This window comes from Jaculus jaculus, chromosome 18, assembly GCF_020740685.1.
Source record: "Jaculus jaculus isolate mJacJac1 chromosome 18, mJacJac1.mat.Y.cur, whole genome shotgun sequence".
Lineage (NCBI taxonomy): Eukaryota > Metazoa > Chordata > Mammalia > Rodentia > Dipodidae > Jaculus > Jaculus jaculus.
Window position 1 is genome coordinate 16,301,170 of NC_059119.1, and position 19,139 is coordinate 16,320,308.

General features: G+C 49.3%; 1 protein-coding gene across 1 annotated transcript in view; it reads left to right on the top strand.

The window, feature by feature from the left end:
* Positions 1–16,808: 16,808 nt before the first annotated feature.
* Lrmda (leucine rich melanocyte differentiation associated) overlaps positions 16,809–19,139 on the top strand; it is a 1,121,019-nt gene continuing 1,118,688 nt past the window's right edge. Inside the window, exon 1 of the mRNA XM_045137137.1 lies at positions 16,809–17,033. Within this exon, the coding sequence (XP_044993072.1) occupies positions 17,004–17,033 (30 nt within the window). The 5' untranslated portion in view covers positions 16,809–17,003. The remainder of the gene's footprint in view (positions 17,034–19,139) is intronic.

A 19,139-nucleotide genomic window follows, 5' to 3' on the forward strand; every position in this document is an offset into this window, starting at 1 on the left:
GATCTGAACTCTGCTCCTTATGGTTATGTGGCGAGCACTTTATCCACTCAGCTATCTCCCTAGCCCTCTATTCTTATTGCCCCTAACCTTTTTCAAAACATGAAGGACATCAGTGATGGTGTCTTACTTTTATTGTCCTCAAAAGTCTTCCATGAATATGAATAGTGGTCAATAAATTCCTATTATATGAACACATTTTCATTGATTTTTCTTCCTTGGACTTCCCCTTTGCTATGGATTATTCCCATGGTTCTTTTTCTTTTTTTAAATTTTTTTTTTGTAATTTTATTTATTTATTTATTTGAGAGTGACAGACACAGAGAGAAAGACAGATAGAGGGAGAGAGAGAATGGGCACACCAGGGCTTCCAGCCTTTGCAAACGAACTCCAGACGCGTCCGCCCCCTTGTGCATCTGGCTAACGTGGGACCTGGGGAACCGAGCCTCGAACCGGGGTCCTTAGGCTTCACAGGCAAGCGCTTAACCGCTAAGCCATCTCTCCAGCCCCCATGGTTCTTTTTCTTTTTCGAGGTAGGGTCTTCCTCTGGTCTAGGCTGACATGTAATTAACTATTAACTATGTAGCCTCAGGGTGGCCTCAAACTCATGGCGATCCTCCTGCCTCTGACTCCTGAGTGCTGGGATTAAAGGCGTGCACCACCACGCCTGGCTCCTATGGTTCTTTTGCCATGTCCCTTCACCATGTTCTCAGTGCCCCTACCTGCTTCTTCAGAAGAAAGAGGAGCTTTTTGTCCCCCCACCCCCAATGGAGAACCAGCCCTTCCAATAGGATGAGAGATGGCAGCCAGTGGCTCTGAGTTACTGGCGGATTGAGATAATTAATTGTTAACTTGATAGGATGTGGAATCACCTAGGAGACAACCGTCAGGGCATGTCTGTGAGGGAGATTGGTTCAACTGAGGTGGGAAGATCCACCTTAACTGTGGGTGGCACCTTGCCATAGGCTGGGGTCCTGGACTGAATAAAAAGTGAGCCGAATGAGCACCAGCACCCATCTCTCTCTCTGCCTCCTGACCACAGATGCAATGTGACCAGCCACATTACCCTCTTGCAACTGTGAGTTAAAATGAGCCCTTCTTTCTTTAGGTGGCTTTTGCTGGGTATTTTATCTGAGTGATAAGAAAAGGAACTAGTTAGATCCTGAGGGGTGGGTTGGTTTTACAGGCTTGGTGGGTGGCAGGGTTTGGGAGGGGTCTGGTGGCAGGTCAACTTTGTCACAGAGTTAGGTCACCTTCCTGCCTCCTTCTCCCTTAATGATCATTAGCCCCCAGGTGGTGTCAAGGGATTCTCCTTTGAAAGAAGCTTCCTGAAGGGGGTGAGCTATTTCCTGCAGAGCCCAAGTGTGAAAGGAGTTGATGATGATGCTCAAATAAGGCGGGCAGCAGCCATGAGATGAAATGTGGGTCAGTCCCAAATGTCACAAAGATTAGAGAAAGAAGTAGAGGAAATAGGAAATGGGCTGTCTAGGAAGGATGACGCTATACCTTCCTCAAGACATTTGTGCCTGGGCTCTTAAACCCTCTTAAAGTTTGGTTTCTCCTCACAGCTCCACCTTCCCAAACACTGCTTTGATTAAACCCTGTCTTACCCCACATCCTCAGGTACAGCTAATTTTCTTTCTTTTTTAATTTTTAAATATTTATTTATTTGAGAGAGAGATAGAATGGGCACGCCAGGGCCCCTAACCACTGCAGATGACCTCCAGATGCATGTGCCACTTTGTGCATCTGGCTATATGCAGGCACTAGCGAATGGAACTTGGGTCCTTAGGCTTGGTAGGCAAGTGCCTTAACCATTCAGCTATCTCTCCAGCCCAAATTTTCTACCCAAAGTGTTTCCCATGGTTTATTCCTTCTCCTTCAATCTTCCGAAGCCTGCTTTTTACTGTCTAAGGGCCACCTACCCATCCATCCATGCATGCACTCACCCACCTGTCTTGGATCTCTACCCAGATGCCACCATGCTAACCTTGGTCCTGTCTGTGCTCATGGGGTCCCCTCGTGAATGTCTTGCTTGGCGCTTAGTGGCACCCCCAGCCTCCACCAGAGCCCAGCATTTGGTGAGCTCTGGGGTACAGCTACTTGGATCCACAGGGCTGCTCCCGTAGGACTCCATCTACTATGTGTGAGCGGGTGAGGCTGTAACCTCTGACTTTCCTTCTCTGGAAAGTGGGCATAATAATGGTTCCCACCTCACCCCGTCAGCGGGCAAATGAAAGGAGACCGACCATGTGCCTCGTGTGGGAAAAAGTGCCCGTGGTGGGCGGTCACTATGCCCACTCGCTGTGCTTTCTTACCTCTGAAGCCCTGGAGTCCTGTCCATGCCTTTTGTCTGGCACATGGTTAGCTATGAACTGATGATATCTTTTATCAGCTACTTAAATTCTTCCTGCTGAACTTTGTGCTTGTGTGTTCAACTTCTCAATTAGATCTTGAGTGCCTCTTGACTTGAGCCAGGTGTTTTCTTCTTTTTTTTTTGTTCATTATTTATTTATTTATTTATTTGAGAGCGACAGACATAGAGAGAAAGACAGATGGAGAGAGAGAGAATGGGCGCGCCAGGGCTTCCAGCCTCTGCAAACGAACTCCAGACACGTGCGCCCCCTTGTGCATCTGGCTAACGTGGGACCTGGGGAACTGAGCCTCGAACCGGGGTTCTTAGGCTTCACAAGCAAGCGCTTAACCGCTAAGCCATCTCTCCAGCCCAGGTGTTTTCTTCTTATTCTCAACACACACTAGCTGCGGTCTAAGTAGTAAGCAGGCACTAATTAACGAGCCCTTATTAAAACGAAACGCCCATCACCTGCATGACCCTTTTCACAACCAGGATCTTCCTCCAGCCTCGCCACAATCCTTTGAGGTATGGACTATTGTGATCATTTTACAGAAAAGAAGACTGAGGTTTCCCGAGGGGAAACCATTTGCCCTTCACAGCCTTCAGACACCTCTGTTCAACTTTCAGAAAGTCTTGCAACACTTCCTTCGTGAGCCCCTGTGTACCTGCACCGCTGGGCAGCATCTCTACCAGTTCTGCTCTTCTTCCCAGGGGTTCATATGGGGGGATGTTGGCAAAAGACCATTAAATTTAAAAAGTTATTTATTTATTTGCTCGCTGAGAGACAGGGAGAGAGAGAGAAAGAGAGAGAGAGAATATGAATGGGTGTGCCAAGGCATCTTGCCACTCTGCTAACCAACTCCAGACACGTGCACCACTCTCTGCATCCAGCTTTACGTGAGTACTGGGCATTTGAACCCAGGCCGTCAGGTTTTGCAAGCAGGCATCTTTAACTGCCGAGCCATCTCTCTAGCCCAGAACGTGAACATTTAAAAACAGGTTGTGAAAAATGTGGAGACATATGCACCCAGAGTTCGTACCTTCGCCCTCGAAGCCTGCTACTGGGACATGCATGGGACCCCATCCTCTCAGGGGTGGGCCTGGGAGTGACTTTCACTTTCTTCTTGCCTACCCACAGTTTCTACAACAGACACCCATTGCCTTTAAGAATAGAGGGTTGAGGGTGCAGTCTCCCGGTGCCCTTTGCTGAAAAAGCTCCTGAATAGAGGCAACTCTTCCTCTTCCTCTCCCTGCCTTCCTCCAAGCTCTCAGCCAGGTGGGATGAACCCCTCCCTGGGCACCTATTAGTCACCAGTTTGAAATGCAGGAGTGGGTAGGGGAGGGAGAGAGAGAGAGGGAGAGACACACGAGTGATGGGTGCGGGGTGGGAATTTGGGGATTCTTTTATCCTGTGCATCTCAAAGGCTGACAAGCTCTTGAGGGGTGGAAATGACTGGTAATTAGTGAACCTTCTCTGAGGCACACACACACACACACACACACACACTAAAGACACACTTCACAGTCTCCGTGACCCCTGCAGCCGGGTGAGGCTTTGTTATGTAGATGCTCTTAATTGGGTGAGTCACTTACTGCAAACAGCCCTGGAAGGAGCATTGTGGGCTGTATTTCAGTGCGACTTCCTAGCAGGGGCTCTAACCCGAGTCTGGGGGTGGCAATGATGGCCCCTAATAACTCCACCTGCCGCGCCCCCCCCCCCCCCGCCATAGAAGTGAGAAGTTGTCCTCCATGGCTTGGAGGTCTGCAGAATGTTTAGTGTGGAGAATGGTACCCCGTGGTTTTCTCCTCTTCTCCCTCTTTTCCGTCTGGATCACCTTGCTGGGAAGCCAGGGACAGCTAAGTACAGACACAGACAAAAGACATGGACACCCTGGGGTAGTCACCCACAGCAGAGCCATCTTGGACTGCTTGTCCCCGGGAAAATCAGGACTCTGGAAGTGCTCTGAGGAGGAGTGCGGGAACTTGGAGATGTGGGGACAAAGGCACTGGAGGGTCACCATCACACCCACAGGCGTGACTCTAGCACCTTGAGCCGTCTAAGGAGCACGGTGCAGTGTGACGGTGATTCACAGGGCCCACTCATGTTCTGTTATTGGTACCTAAGGGTCTCACCTGCTGTCTCCAGAGGAGGGTACAGTGCACAAGACTCAAATATATATCCTGTCCCTTACCTGGTATTTTGGTAAGGGCGTCATAGTGGGGTCTTTGTAGCCATACCCCCTTAGGTCATTCTCTCCTCTCTCCCCCTTTGGCTCCCCCTCCACACTCTTGGCGGGAGAGGAGTAAGGTGTGCTTTCAGAGCACGCTGGGCACCCTCCTCTGATAGTCTGATTGCTCTGAAGGTCAAAAGTCATCTTTCCCCTCCCCCTGTCTTTCACGTGAGGCCCACCCAGCCTTTCCCATCTAGCCCCTGCCTACCTCTTTTGCTACCCACATTGTCAAAATCACTCGTGACCCCTGCCCTGCATATTGTTAATGCCCAGATTACTTCTTAGTCCAAGCCTTCCCTTGGCCTTGAGCGTCCCCAGAATCAGCCGCTAACTCACTCAGTCCTTAACGTTTTATTCATAAAACTTTCAAACTTCTGGAAGAAAATGTCCAGAATAAGATAATGAACACCCAGTCACTAACTGTCAACACTCTGCCATGTCCTCTAGCTCTCTCTGTCATTTTCCCGTGCTGCTTTGAAGCCGTACCCACTTGATGTTTACCCTCACGTTCTTCCACTTGCATCTCCCAAGGCAAAGGATAGTCTCTGATAAAACCACAATACAGTGAACCCAAGTAAGAAAAGCAATGCTGGGTAGGGAGATTGCTCAGTGGTTAAAGGTGCTTGCTTGCAAAGCCTCCGGGCCTGGGGTTCAGTTCCCCAGTATCCGCATAAAGCCAGGCTGCAAAGTGGCACATGCACCTTAGTCTGCGGCAGCAAGAGGCCCTGGTGAGCCCTTATTCTCTCTCTTCCTCTCTACTCATAAATAAGTACTTCGACAAAGAAAACTAGCCAGGCATGGTGGTCCTAGCACTTGGGAGGCAGAGGTAGGTGGACTGCTGTGAGTTCGAGGCCACCCTGAGACTACATAGTGAGTTTGAGGTCAGCCTGGGCTAGAGTGAGACCCTACTTTGAAAAACCAAAAAAAAAAAAAAAAAAAAAAAGTAATGTTAATTCAATGTATCACTAACGCCACCAGCTAGTTTGCATCGCATCGTTGTCCCTGAAGACCTTTTGTGCTCTTTTTCCTCAGTTCCACTGCGTCGTCCCATAGGGGATCAGACACTGCATTTGGCTGTCATATCTCTTGGTCCTGTCACCTGTTGATAGTAACAATTTGGACAGTCTAGGCATTCACTGTTTGGATTTGTCTGTTTCCTCCTGAGTGGATTCTAGCTCAGTATCTGGGTGTAACCAACTTATAAAGAGAGAAAGGTTTATTTTGGCTCGTGGTTCTGTAGGTTTCAGCCCATGGTTGACTGGCCCTGTTGTTCCTGTCTCTGCATCGAGGCAGCACGGTGTAGCAAGAATGGCGGATGGAGCAAACCCTTCCGTGTCGTGACCCAGGGAGGAAGGAGAAGAGTCCACTCTCTCTTCCTGTTGAAAGCATGCCCCAGTGGTCTGAGGACCTCTCTCAAAGCCTTACCTCTATTTTCTTTCTTTCTTTTTTTTTGAGGTAGGGTCTCACTCTAGTCCAGGCTGACCTGGAATTCACTCTGTAGTCTCAGGGTGGCCTCGAACTCACAGCCATCCTCCTACCTCTGCCTCTCGAGTGCTGGGATTAAAGGCGTGTGCCACCACGCCCGGCAAAGCCTAACTTCTTAAAGGTTCCAACACCTCCCACTTGTGCTGGGAACCAAGCTCTCCTCATATAGGCTTTTGAGGGACATTCCAAACTATATATGCTACTATAGCATAATTTAAAAAACTTAAAAAATTTATTTATTGCAGACAGAGAGAGGGAGAGAGAGAAAACGGTGGGTGCACCAGGGCCTCTAGCCACTGCAAACAAACTCCAGACACATGGGCCACCTTGTGCATCTGGCTTACGAGGGTCCTGGAGAATCGCACTTAGGTTCTTTGGCTTTGCAGGCAAATGCCTTAACTGCTAAGTCATCTCTCCAGCCCTGAACTGTAGCATAATTTAAGTAATCAAAGGATTCTGACCTGGGAGTGTAGCTCAGTTGGTGGAGTGCTTGTCTAGAATGCAGGCAGCCCTGGGTTCAATCCGCAGCACCGAATAAAACTGGTTGTGGTGAAATAGACCTGTAATCCCAGCACTCTGGAGGAGGAGGTATGAGGATCAGGGGTCAAGGTCATCCTTGGACATGTTAGCGAGTTGGAGCTCACCTGGACTATATGAGATCCTGTCTCAAAAGCAAATTGTTTGAGACTACAGAGTGAATTCCAGGTCAGCCTGAGCCAGAGTGAGACCCTACCTCAAAACATAAAAAAGCAAAATGTTTATTAGATCAGCTAGTTGTGTGTGTGTGTGTGTGTACGTGATGTGTGCACACTTGTGTGTAGGCCAAAGTTCTGTGTTGGGTGCCTTCCTTTGTGACTTTCCAAATTATTATTATTATGTTTTGGTTTTCTGAGGTAGGGTCTTGCTCTAGCCCAGACTGACGTGAAATTCATGACTATGTAGTCTCAGGCTGGCCTCGAACTCATGGCGTTCTTTCTACCTCAGCCTCTGGAGTGCTGAGATTAAAGCCGTGTGCTACTACGCCCAGCTTCATTTTATTTTATTTTGGATTTTCGAGGTAGGGCCTCACTGTAGCCCAGTCTGACCTGGAATTCACTATGTAGTCTCAGGGTGGTCTCAAACTCACAGTGATCCTCTTACCTCTGCCTCCCGAGTGTTGGAATTAAAGGTACATGCCATCACGCCTGGCTTCATTTTATTTTTTGAGACAGGTATCTCACCTAACCTGTAGCTTACTGATTTGGCTGGACTCACTAGCCAGCAAGGCTAGGGATCCTCCTGTCTCCACTTCAACAGCACGGGGATTATATGCGTGCTTTGCCTTACTGGGAATCGATATGGATGCTAGCTTTACTGATTGAGCCCTAGATCATAGTTCAAATAGGAAAACTAGCAGGCAAGCATGAGGAGGCAGAGATAGGAGGGTGGCTGTGAGTTCGAGGCCACACTGAGACTACGTAGTGAATTCCAGGTTAGCCTGGGCTAGAGTGAGACCCTACCTCGAAATATCAAAAAAAAAAAAAGGTAACATTAATTCAGTGTATCACTAACGTCACCAGCTGGTTTGCATTTGCATCATCGTCTCTAAAGACCCCAGCCCTAGATCAGCAAGTTTGCAGTGGAGGAAAAGCTCAGTTGCAAATTCCTCATGGGCCCCCCTTCTACTTAGTGGTGGAAGTAGGTATTGATTGAACACAGGCCTCTTGGGCAAGGGCATTGGTTCCTCCAAGGCTAGAGCAGTCCCACGTCTGGGCCTTAGCTTCTGGCGCTGATGGTACCAGGTCCAATGGTGCTTTGTTCCTCTCACAGCTCGGAAGAGTCTGGGCTATTCGGAAACGTAAAAAGAGACTTGGAATTAACATTGGTAAATTATACGTGCACATTCTTTTTTATTGTTTTTTAGATTATTTATTTATTTGAAAGACAGAAAGAGAAGCAGAGAGAGAATGGGCACACCAGGGCCTCTAGCCACTGCAAATTAACTCCAGGCAAATGTGCCACCTTGTGCATCTGCCTTACATAGGTACTGGGGAATTGAACCTGGGTCCTTGGGCTTTGCAGGCAAGCACCTTAACCACTAAGCAATAGCTCCAGCCCCACGTGTGTATTCTTATCATTGCCCCCTCCTATATATCCTAAAATAAATCCCTGTAAATAATTATAAAAATAAACCTCACTGACAACTTTTTATTTTATTTCCAGGAATGCATTGACTCATCATCATCTCTTCAGGGGTGAGGACAAACTGGAGCACTGGGTAGTGAAAACAATTTGCAAATAGGCAATGTAAGGAGAGAGAAAATTAATATGTATTCCTTGGTGCTCTCAAAGAAGAGGAAGAGCATCAATAGTCATTTCCTTACAGGTAGAACTTGGAAAACGTGATGTCTGATCTATCAGTGCGGGACTCTATGTGAGGGAAATGGTCTTAACATGACAAGAAGCGACTGGATGTGGAATGACACCCACCAGGCCCTCCTCCCAGCCTCTTCCGCCTGTGGTCGGTGAGGTGGAGAAAGAGCCCTGCTTTCCTGTCAGGCCTGGGGCCGGCTGCCCCTTTGCTGGGGACACTGGGCAAGTCTCTTTTATGCTCTTAGCCTTGGTTTCTCCAACCACTAGTTGGAGCGCATGGTTCCTTCTTTCCCTCTCCCCCTTCCTCTCTACTTCTCTTCCCTGTCTTATCCTTTCTTCTCTTCCCTGCCTTCTCGCCACCTCCTTTTCCTTTCTCTTCTACTCTCTTTTTCTTTTATTGGATTTTTTTTTTTTTTTTTTGAGGTAGGGTTTTGCTCCAGCCCAGGCTGACCTGGAATTTACTATGTACTCTCAGGGTAGCCTCGAACTCATGGCAGTCCTCCTACCTCTGGAATTAAAGGCATGTGCCTCCACACCTGGCTCTTCTCTCCTCCTCCTCCTTTTCTTCTCTCTTTCTCCCCCCTTCATCCTCCGCCTCATCCTTCCTTCCTTCCGCCTCTCTTCTTTTTCTTCCCTCCCTCCCGCCTCCCTCCCTCTCCGTTTTGAATCCCAAGCTAGCCTGGTACTCACTATGTAGTCCAGTCTAACCTCAAACTCATCACAATCTTCCTGCCTCAGGCTCTTGAGTGCTAGAATTACAGAAGTGAGCAAATCCACCTGGCTTTGGAGCAGATGGGTTTCCTTTCCTTTCCATGTGTGCAGTATGTGTGTGTGTGTGTGTGTGTGTGTGTGTGTACATGTACATGTCCCCATGCACATGCATGTCCTTTTCTGTTGCTACTTTTCTGCTTACTTTCTCTGAGACACTGTCTCACTGAACCCGGAGCTCACAAATAGACTGGGCGACCTGCAAACCCCAGCAAAAGTCTTGTCTCCACCACCCCGCTCAGTATTGTGGTGACAGATACGGTCTGACCATGCCAGGCTGTATGTGTATATACATGATGGGTGGCAGGAACTCAGCCTCTTACGCTGGCACAGCACATGCTCTTCTCCTCTGAGCCATCTCCCCAGCTGGGTGGCGGGGGGGATGATTTTTATAGCAGGGAGTTTTGCACACTCACAAATCAGTTACTGGGGGTGGAGGTGATGGGAAAAGTACAGATGCCAGGAACCTTCTGACTGAAATGGCTCCCAAGTTGCCTAACTTTAACTGAGGGTCCCGCCCCCCACCTTCTCCTTCTCAAATCTGAAAGCGGAGAGCCTGGCCCAGAGGCTGGGGCATGATTAATGACAGCAACTCCTCTTGCTTGTCCAGGGGCTGGGCCTGAAAACAATGGGGCCAGGTTGAATAGAATGCTCCGGAGCCTGCCCTGTCCTGCTCTCTAATACAAAGTTTGAAGATTTAAGGGATCAGTTCCTGTTTGGCTGGTTCTGGCTGACCCCACTATCAACTCCCTTGATTGGAAATAAACAGGATCTTCCTTTTTGTCCCCAGGAATGCGATGGAGGAAGGACTCTAAGGGAAAGGGCCTCTTCTGCCAAGGGACAACAAAACAGAAGACGGTGGGAACACGTGCTGCCCCGCTATTCCAGGGTGACAAGGACAGGTCCCATCTTGTGTGCTGACCCTTCTTGTTTTCTCTGAGCCTTGCCAGAGCTCTCAAATCATTGGCCCAGGAAGTCAGCCCAGGATTGGTTTGGACTTCCTGTTTGGTAGTTCTTTACACGTTTGTACACACTGGGCTACGAAGACGACAGGACCAAGACGACACTGCTGTTTGTTTGTGGGAGACGGGGTGCTGGGGAGATGGGGCATAAGCATGAGTGCGCATGATCCAGGGAGACAGGAGGCACCGTGGGGCTTGCTGACAAGCCTGTCCAGCTGAATCTGTGGGCTCTAAGTCTGCAGAAGACCCTGTCTCAAAAATGGGGCTGGATGGGCTGGAGAGATGGCTTAGCGGTTAAGCGCTTGCCTGTGAAGCCTAAGGACCCCGGTTCAAGGCTCGATTCCCCAGGTCCCATGTTAGCCAGATGCACAAGGGGGCGCACGCGTCTGGAGTTCGTTTGCAGTGTCTGGAAGCCCTGGCGTGCCCATTCTCAATCTCACTCTCTCTATCTGCCTCTTTCTCTCTGTCACTCTCATATAAAAATAAAATAAAAATGAACAAAAAAAAAATGGGGCTGGAGGCTGAGTGTGGTGGCGCACGCCTTTAATCCCAGCACTCGGGAGGCAGAGGTAGGAGGATCGCCGTGAGTTTAAGGCCACCCTGAGACTACAGAGTGAATTCCAGGTCAGCCTGGGCTAGAGCGAGACCCTACCTTGGAAAAAAAAAAAAAAAAGAATGGGGCTGGAGAAATGGCTTAGTGGTTAAGGTGCTTGCTCGCAAAACCTAAGGACCCAGGATTGATTCTCCAGGTCCCATGTAAACCAGATGCACATGGTGGAGCATGCATCTGGAGTTCGTTTGCAGTGACTAGAGTCCCTGGCATGTCCATTCTCATATTCTCTCTCTCTCTGTGTGTGTCTAATAAATAAATAAAAATACATTTTTAAAAAAAATGGTGGACAGAAACATTGGAAAACACCTGACTTTGGCCTCTGCTACAGGTATTCATGTGCATAGGCATGTACACACATGTGCCCACAAACACATATACATGCATGCAATACCATATTCCCATCAAGTAGAAAGAAAAAAAACACCCTAAATCTCATGTTTGTTTATTTATTTATTTATTTATTTTGAGGTGGGGTCTCACTGTAGCTCAGGCTGACCTGAAATTCACTATGCAGTCTCAGGGTGGCCTTGAACTCACAGCGATCCTCTTACCTCTGTCTGCTGAGTGCTGGGATTAAAGGTGTGTGCCACTACAACTGGCCTAAACCACATATTTTTTTGTCCACACAGGACTGAAGATATCCAGGGGCAACCTTGACCATCTTTCCCAGAGGTTGTGAGTTAGTTGTGAATATTCCTGGTGAGACTACGGGAATAAAGTGGGGCAGGAGGGGATGTGTGCAGCTCCCATCCTGGAACGAAGTGAGGAGACTCAGGAAGAACCCCAGTAACTCACTGCATGAGCCCCCTTGTCCCTCAGTGCTCCTTACATGGGGTAGAATAGGCCAACCAAGAAGTCTAACTGAACTTGTCTCCCCTACCTTGAACTAGAAACTGATTAGTTGTCTACCCCTCACGTAGGCCTCCATTTAGCATTCCTTTACTTCCTCCCCTAAAAACAAGATGGTTGGGCTGGGGGGATGCTTACAAAGCCAAAGGACTAAGGTTTCATTCCCCAGGACCCACGTTAGCCAGATGCACAAGTGGGTGCACATGTCTGGAGTTCATTTGCAGTGGCTAGAGGCCCTGGGATGTCTATTCTCTCTCTCTCTCTCTCACTCCCTCTTTCTCTGTCAAATAAATAAATAAAACAAAATATTTAAGAAAAACAAAATAGTCTCATTGTTTACTAGTTATTCCTGTTTAATTTCTTTCTTGCTTCTTTTTTTTTTTTTTCTTTTTGTTCAGTAAGGCTATGGAGAAGTAGAAAGATGTCCATCCTCATTGGTCTGGGAAGACAAAACCTTTCCCTCCTTATCTAGCCATTCCCTTCCCTCTCTCTTTGGTTCAGCTGCCCCCTCTTCACCGTTCTGCTCCGAAGACCAAACTCCAGAATCTGAGGGCATCAGGCAAGGTAGACCCTCCTGTTTCTCTGGGAGTCTCTGCCAACTAAATCCAGGAAAATACAAATGCTATAGTTTGGAATGTTTGTGTCCTTCCAAAGTACATATGTTAAAATGTTAACCCCTCTGGTATTAGGAGGTGGAGGTATTTGGAAGGTGACAGCTCCCATGATGGCATTTGTGTCCTTGTAAGAGAGATCCCCAAAGAGTACTGAGAACAGGGAGAGCTGGCATCTGTGAGCCAGCAAGTGGGCCTTTTTCATAGACTGAATCTATCTGCTGGCATCTTAATCTTGGCTGTCTCAGCATCCAGAACTCTGAAAGATAAAAAAGATAAAATTCCAACTGTTTACTAGTTTGTGGTATTTGGGTGTAGAAGGCTGAAGTGCCCAAGTGAACGAACCCTGATCTAGAACTTTCCATAGCTCCCTACCGTTACCAGTTTATCTTGTAAACTCTATAGACCCCTCAACCTGAGCTAGCTGCTGTGTTCACAGAGTGGAGACAGGAAGGGCTGGGGAGGTTCGTCCAGGCCACGCCCAAAGTTCCTGTGAGAAGATGAGAGAAGTGAGAGAGGGAGGAGAGAACTGATGGGATTATGAGAGATTTCCCACTTTTTTTGTGCTGTTAGGGATTGAACCTAGGGCCTTGCGCATGTCAGGCAGGTGTTTTGTCAGTAAACTACACCCTCAGCTCTACAAATGCGGTTAAGGGACACACTAGAGATCCTGGACTGTGTTTTGCATCGAATGGGAAGCTACTGGAAGACATATTTTTATTGACAACTTCCATATATACAGACAATATACCATGATCAAAATTTCTTCCCACCGCTCTCCTTTTCCCCCTACTAAACCACCCCTCCACTGAATCCCTTTATACAAATTTATTAGAGAGAGAGAGAGAGAATGGGCGCCTCAGGGCCTCCAGCCACTGCAAATGAACTCCAGACACGTGCGTCCCCTTCTGCACACATGTGACCTTGTGTGCTTCTGTCACCGTGTGTCTGGCTTACGTGGGATGTGGAGATTCGAACATGCGCTCTTAAGCTTCGCATCGCAAGCGCCTTCACCGCTAAGCAATCTCTCCAGTCCTAAAGTCAAACTGGGCTTTTAGAATGGTCACCTGGGGCTAGGAGGAGGAAGGGACGGCAGAGCGGGAGTCTAAGAAGGGACAAAGTCCCTGTTCATGTTGTCATTGGCTGACAGAACGCACAACGGTCTCCGCTCAGAAAAATGCGAGAGGGGCCTCAGGTTTGTTTTTATTTTTGGCTCCGAGAGTCCTCTTCTACTCAAAGCCCTTCCAGGAAACCAAAGTGAGAGGTGGCAGGGGATGACAGGGTGTCAGGACTGTCAAGGCATCAACCCACTTCCTCCTTTTCAGGCAGGAAAGGAAGACACCAGGGGACAATGGAGCAGAGGGGCTGCACCCTCCCCGGAGAGGCTGGTGGGCGAAGGAGCCATCCTGCGGGTCAGCAGACCTTGAAGGTTCCCTTTCACCCTCTTCTCTCTGGAGAGTAAGATGTCTTGTTTGGCCTGCTGATTACAGCATTTCCTGAAGCCCCCTAAAGTCAACACAGTCTGGCCCACATTTTTACAGCTGGTTCCATTTCCCCGGGGGACGAGTGAGTGAGTGAGTGAGAAGATATCAAGTCCAGCTTGTCCCTCAGAAGCCAACCCTGAGCTTGAGAAGGCTGCCAGCCAGGGTCTGCCCCGCAACGTGTTAGGACCAGGGCTGAATGAGACAACACACATGGCAGTTACAAAACACAACCACAGTCGTAACTGATATCACCAACTGCACACCCAGGCGCTCCTAAGTGCCATTGAGTCACAGGGGACAATGTAACGGTAACACAAGCCCTGCGGCCATCCTTCTGCATGGAGGTGGTCACCACAACTATCGTAGGCATGCTGAGCTGGACTGCCTGCCCCGAGGGTGAGACCGAGGCGCCCAGGTCCCATTCCTCAGCTGAAACCTTCTGCGTGAGGGAAGCAGAGGAGACTGGCCAGGTTGGGGTTTGGGAAATGATATCATGGGTTGGCAGGCTTGTCATTTTTTTAAAAATTTTATTTATTTATTTATTTGAGAGCAACAGACACAGAGAGAAAGACAGATAGAGGGAGAGAGAGAGAATGGGCGCGCCAGGGCTTCCAGCCTCTGCAAACGAACTCCAGACGCGTGCGCCCCCTGTGCATCTGGCTAACGTGGGACCTGGGGAACCGAGCCTCGAACCGGGGTCCTTAGGCTTCACAGGCAAGCGCTTAACTGCTAAGCCATCTCTCCAGCCCTCATTTTTTAAAATTAAAAAAATAATGTTTCATTTTTATTTACTTATTTATGAGAGAGGAAGAGGGAGAAAGAGAGAGAGAGAGAGAGAGAGAAGGAGTGGGGGAAAGAATAAGCATGTCTGGGTCCTGGGGAATCAAACCTTGGTCCTTTGGCTTCGCAGGCCAATGCCTTAATCACTAAGCCATCTCTCCAACCAGGGTCTTCAGCCACTGCAAATGAACTCCAGAAGCATGTGCCACCTTGTGCATCTGGTTTACGTGGGTCCTGGGGAATCAAACCTGGATCCTTTGGCTTTGCAGGCAAGTGACTTAACTGCTAAGCCATCCCTCCAGCCTGTGTTTTGTTTTTTTGAGGTAGGGTCTCACTCTGGCCCAGGCTGACCTGGAATTCACTATGTAGTCTCAGGCTGGCCTGGAACTCATGGTGATCCTCCTACCTCTGCTTCCCCAGTGCCGGGACATGTCCACCCAGCCAGGCTATGCATTTTTGACTGAAGAAGGGAAGGCTTTGAGTAGTCTTAAAAGCAGTTTCTGTTTCTCCCAGTCCCCTTTCTCTCCAGACTTGACTCATAGAAACCAGAATTCCTCTTCCTCAAAGTGTTCATAGAAAGCAGAACCCTCTCTTTCCCAGAGCCAGCCATAAATCCTAGAATATTCTGGAACCCATTTTTTTTTTTTTATAAGAAAGAGCTTGACGTAAAGAAACCTCTGACCGGAAAAAAAAAAAAAAAAAAAAAAAAAGAAACCTCTGACCGGCTTCATCTGATAGGAGGTCATGAGGTGTTCATTCCAGAGGGGTCCTGCCTCATTCCTTGGGGAACAGAAATACTTCACAAAGACGCTAAGGACAATGTGGATAAACCTTGCTAGTCTCTCCCTTCATCACACCCTGTTGTCCAGTCACGTTTCCATGCAACTGTCCACACTTCAGCCGGCCGAAGCAGGAAAGCTATCTGCCCTGGATCCTTGGCTTGGCTCCTCTGCTCTATTCTTTCTTTCTTTTGTTTTGTTTTTTTGAGGTAGGGTCTCGCTCTAGCTCAGCTGACCTGGAGTTCACTATGTAGTCTCAGGGTGGCCTCGAACTCATGGCGATCCTCCTACCTCTGCCTCCCGAGTGCTGGGATTCAAGGCGTGCGCCACCACACCTGGCTCCTGTCCTCTATTCTTTCTTCTCACCCCTCTCCTCTTCTCATTCTTCCTCTCTATCCTCCCCTTTCTTTTCCCCTTCTCTCCCTTCCTTTCTCTCCTTTGAGACAGGGTCTCACTTGGAAGCCCCAGGCTGGCCCTGAACTCGAGATCCTCCTGCCTCAGCCTCCCCAGTGCTGGCATTACAGACCCCTATCACGCAGACCAGTGTATCTCATTTCTAAAGGCTCCCGTGTCATGTGAAACCTTCATTAGATGCATTTATTTTCTCTTGAACTTGTCTTTTGCTATAGGAATGTTAGTCCCGACTTCCACTACAGGTGAATGAGTGAGGGGACAGGTGTCGGTAGAGGCTGGAAGGCACAAAGATCCTTCCAGTGGGGAAAAGACCCGGGTGTAGGAGTTAGCTGTCCTCTGGGTTGAATATTGCAGTCAGGAAGCAGCATTAGGCACCTGTTACTTGGAGATAGGGCAGGTGGGGGTGGAAAAAGTGTTCCTGTTGAGGGCGGCCACCAACTGCATTGATGACTTTGAACCTCACAAATTATTATTATTATTATTATTATTATTATTATTAATTATTATTATTATTTCCCTTGGAGGAGTGGGAGATTAAGACAAGCCTGAAATCTGGAGAAGTTGCTAGATTGCTACACCCCCGGGTTCATTACTGTCAACTGCTGGAGGCTACCAGGAGCTGGCAGGGGCGGTGTGACCTGCAGGGCCAGCACTTTCTTTATGAGGACAGTCAACTGCCCCGCTCTCTCCTCCCACACATGGAACCCCCCCCGCCAGGAGTCTCTTCCACCTCGTGACTTGCCCCCTTCCCCACCGAGGCTTCGGGACACGAGAGGCCCCTCCTCCCAGCGAGCGGTTGAGGACAAGTTATGTAACCTAGATTGTGAAATGCAGGGAAGGCCCACCTCTGAGCCTGAGCCTCAAGGCTCCACTGGCGCGTCCCAGATGGACGTGACAACCCCCCCAACCCCCACCCCCGAGACATCCACACCCCAACCCGAGGCCTGGCCCAGATGAATGCAAAAAACGTTCTGGTCATGGGATCTTAGATGACACCCCTTGGGGCTCGGCGACGCTCTGGAGGGGCGGGGCGGGGGGGGGTTGGAGGAGTCACGCGGGGTCAGGTGCACCTGTTGCGGGCGCGCGGGCTCACCTGCGCCCGGCCCCGGGCTCACCTGCGCCCCAGCCCCGAGCCCAGCCGCAGCCGCCGCGCGCACTTCGCAGCGCCGGGGCTCGAGCCCCCGGGGCTTCCGCCGGGTCAGCTGACCGACCAACCGACCCGTCCGTCAGTCCGTCCGTCCGTCCGGTGCGGAACTTGCCCAGCTCGCCCCGCTGCAGCTCGCCCCGCGCTCGGTGCCGCCCTCCCGCTGGTCCCGGTCACCATGGCGGGGCTCGTGGTCAGTGGAACGCAAGTAAGTCCGCCCGGGCGAGCCCTGCCTCCCGCCCCCAGTGCCACTGCCCAGCTAGTGAGGGGGAGGGACAGCGGGGACCCGCTCGGGCAGGTGATGCGTGCCACGTGCGTGCCCGTGCCTGGCCCAGGAAGGAGAGGACCCCGACGTGCCTTTGGGCCCCTGGTGTTCCCCCCTTTCCACACTTCTCTCTGTCCCCGGAGTCACACCTCTGGGGACTTGATGTCTTCCTTGGGCCCAGGGCCCACCGAAAGGGCTGCAGTTTTCTTTCTTCTTCACCCGAATTTGAAAAGGAACCTTGGCCTAAGGAAAAGTTTCTTTTTATACCTGTGCAGTTGTAAAATAGAAACTGACATAATATATTTACATGGAATTGCGTGGAAATTACAAAGTGCCCAGGGCCACCAAAGTCACAATGAAAGCCACGGTGTCTCTGCTGGCTGGTGGGGTGCTGCCACCAAGGTGGCCCCCTGCCTTCCCAAGGCTGGTGGATGGCCAGGACCCTCTTGGGTTTCATTTGTCCTCTGATTTCTTGAAGAGGTGTCTGAAGAGGTGTCTTGAAGAGGGACGGGTGGTGGGGCACCACAGCGCTCCCGTTTCCTCCCCGAAGGACAGACACCCATTTTCAGATGCTTTCAGGCCTGTGGTACTGCTTTGGTGTTTTGAATCATTCTTAGAGGGATGAACTCAGCCATGTTGGGACCCAGTTTCCCTAGAAAAAGCAGTTTATTTTATTTAATTTTTTATTTTAAAGCAGGCTCTCACTCTGGCCCAGGCTAAACTGGAACTCACGCTGTAGCCCAGGCTGGCCTCCAACTTACAACGACCCTCCTACCAGCTTCAGTGTACTGGGATCAAAGGTGTGCGCCACTACACCCAGTTTAGATCCCCCCCCCACGCCCTCCAAGGTAGGGTCTTGCGCTAGCCCAGGCTGACCTGAAATTTTCTCAGGGTGGCCTTGAACTCATGGTGATTCTCCTACCTCTGCCTCCCAACTGCTGGGATTAAAGGGGTGCACCACCACACCCTGTTTAGATTTTTTAAACATTTGTTTTTTTAAATTTTTTTTAAATTTTTATTTATTTATTTATTTATTAAAAATTTTTTTTTTGTTCATTATTTATTTATTTATTTGAGAGCGACAGACACAGAGAGAAAGACAGATAGAGGGAGAGAGAGGGAATGGGCGCGCCAGGGCCTCCAGCCTCTGCAAACGAACTCCAGACGCGTGCGCCCCCTTGTGCATCTGGCTAACGTGGGACCTGGGGAACCGAGCCTCGAACCGGGGTCTTTAGGCTTCACAGGCAAGCGCTTAACCGCTAAGCCATCTCTCCAGCCCTAAACATTTGTTTTTAATTTATTTATTGAAAAAAAAATAAATAAATAAAAGAAAGGAAGAGAATGGGTGCATCAGGGCCTCTAGCCACTGCAAACAAACTCCAGACGCCTGCGCCATCTTGTGTGATCTGGCTTACATGGGTACTGGGAAAATGAGCTGGGGGTCCTTTAGGCTTCACAGGCAAGTGCCTTAACTGCTAAGCCATCTCTCCAGCCCAGATATTTTTATTTTTATTTGAGAGAGTAAAAGAGAAAGACAAAGAGTGGGCATACCAGGATCTCTTGCTGCTGTAAATGAACTCCAGATGTATGTGCCATGTCATGTATTTGGCTTTCTGTGGGTGCTGGGGAATTGGACCCTGGTTGGTAGGCTTTGCAAGCAAACTCCTTTAACTGCTAGCCATTTCCCTAGCCTTTAGATTTTTTTAAAAAAGATATTTGAGATTTATAGACAGGCAGAGAGTTAAAGGGGAGGGAGGGTGAGAATGGGCACACTAGGGCCTCTGGCCACTGCAAATGAACTCCAGATGCATGCACCACCTTGTGCATCTGGCTTATGTGGATATTGGGGAATTGAACCTGGGTTCTTAGGCTTTGCAGGCAAATGCCTTAACTGCTAAGCCATCTCTCCAGCCATATATATATATATATATATATATGTATGTATATACACACACACATATGTGGGAGTGTTTTGGAAGCTCTCGCTTTGGGCAGGTAGTACCATCAGTGTCCAGGGGAAGGACCCCTCCTTCTTAGGGCCCTCAGGGT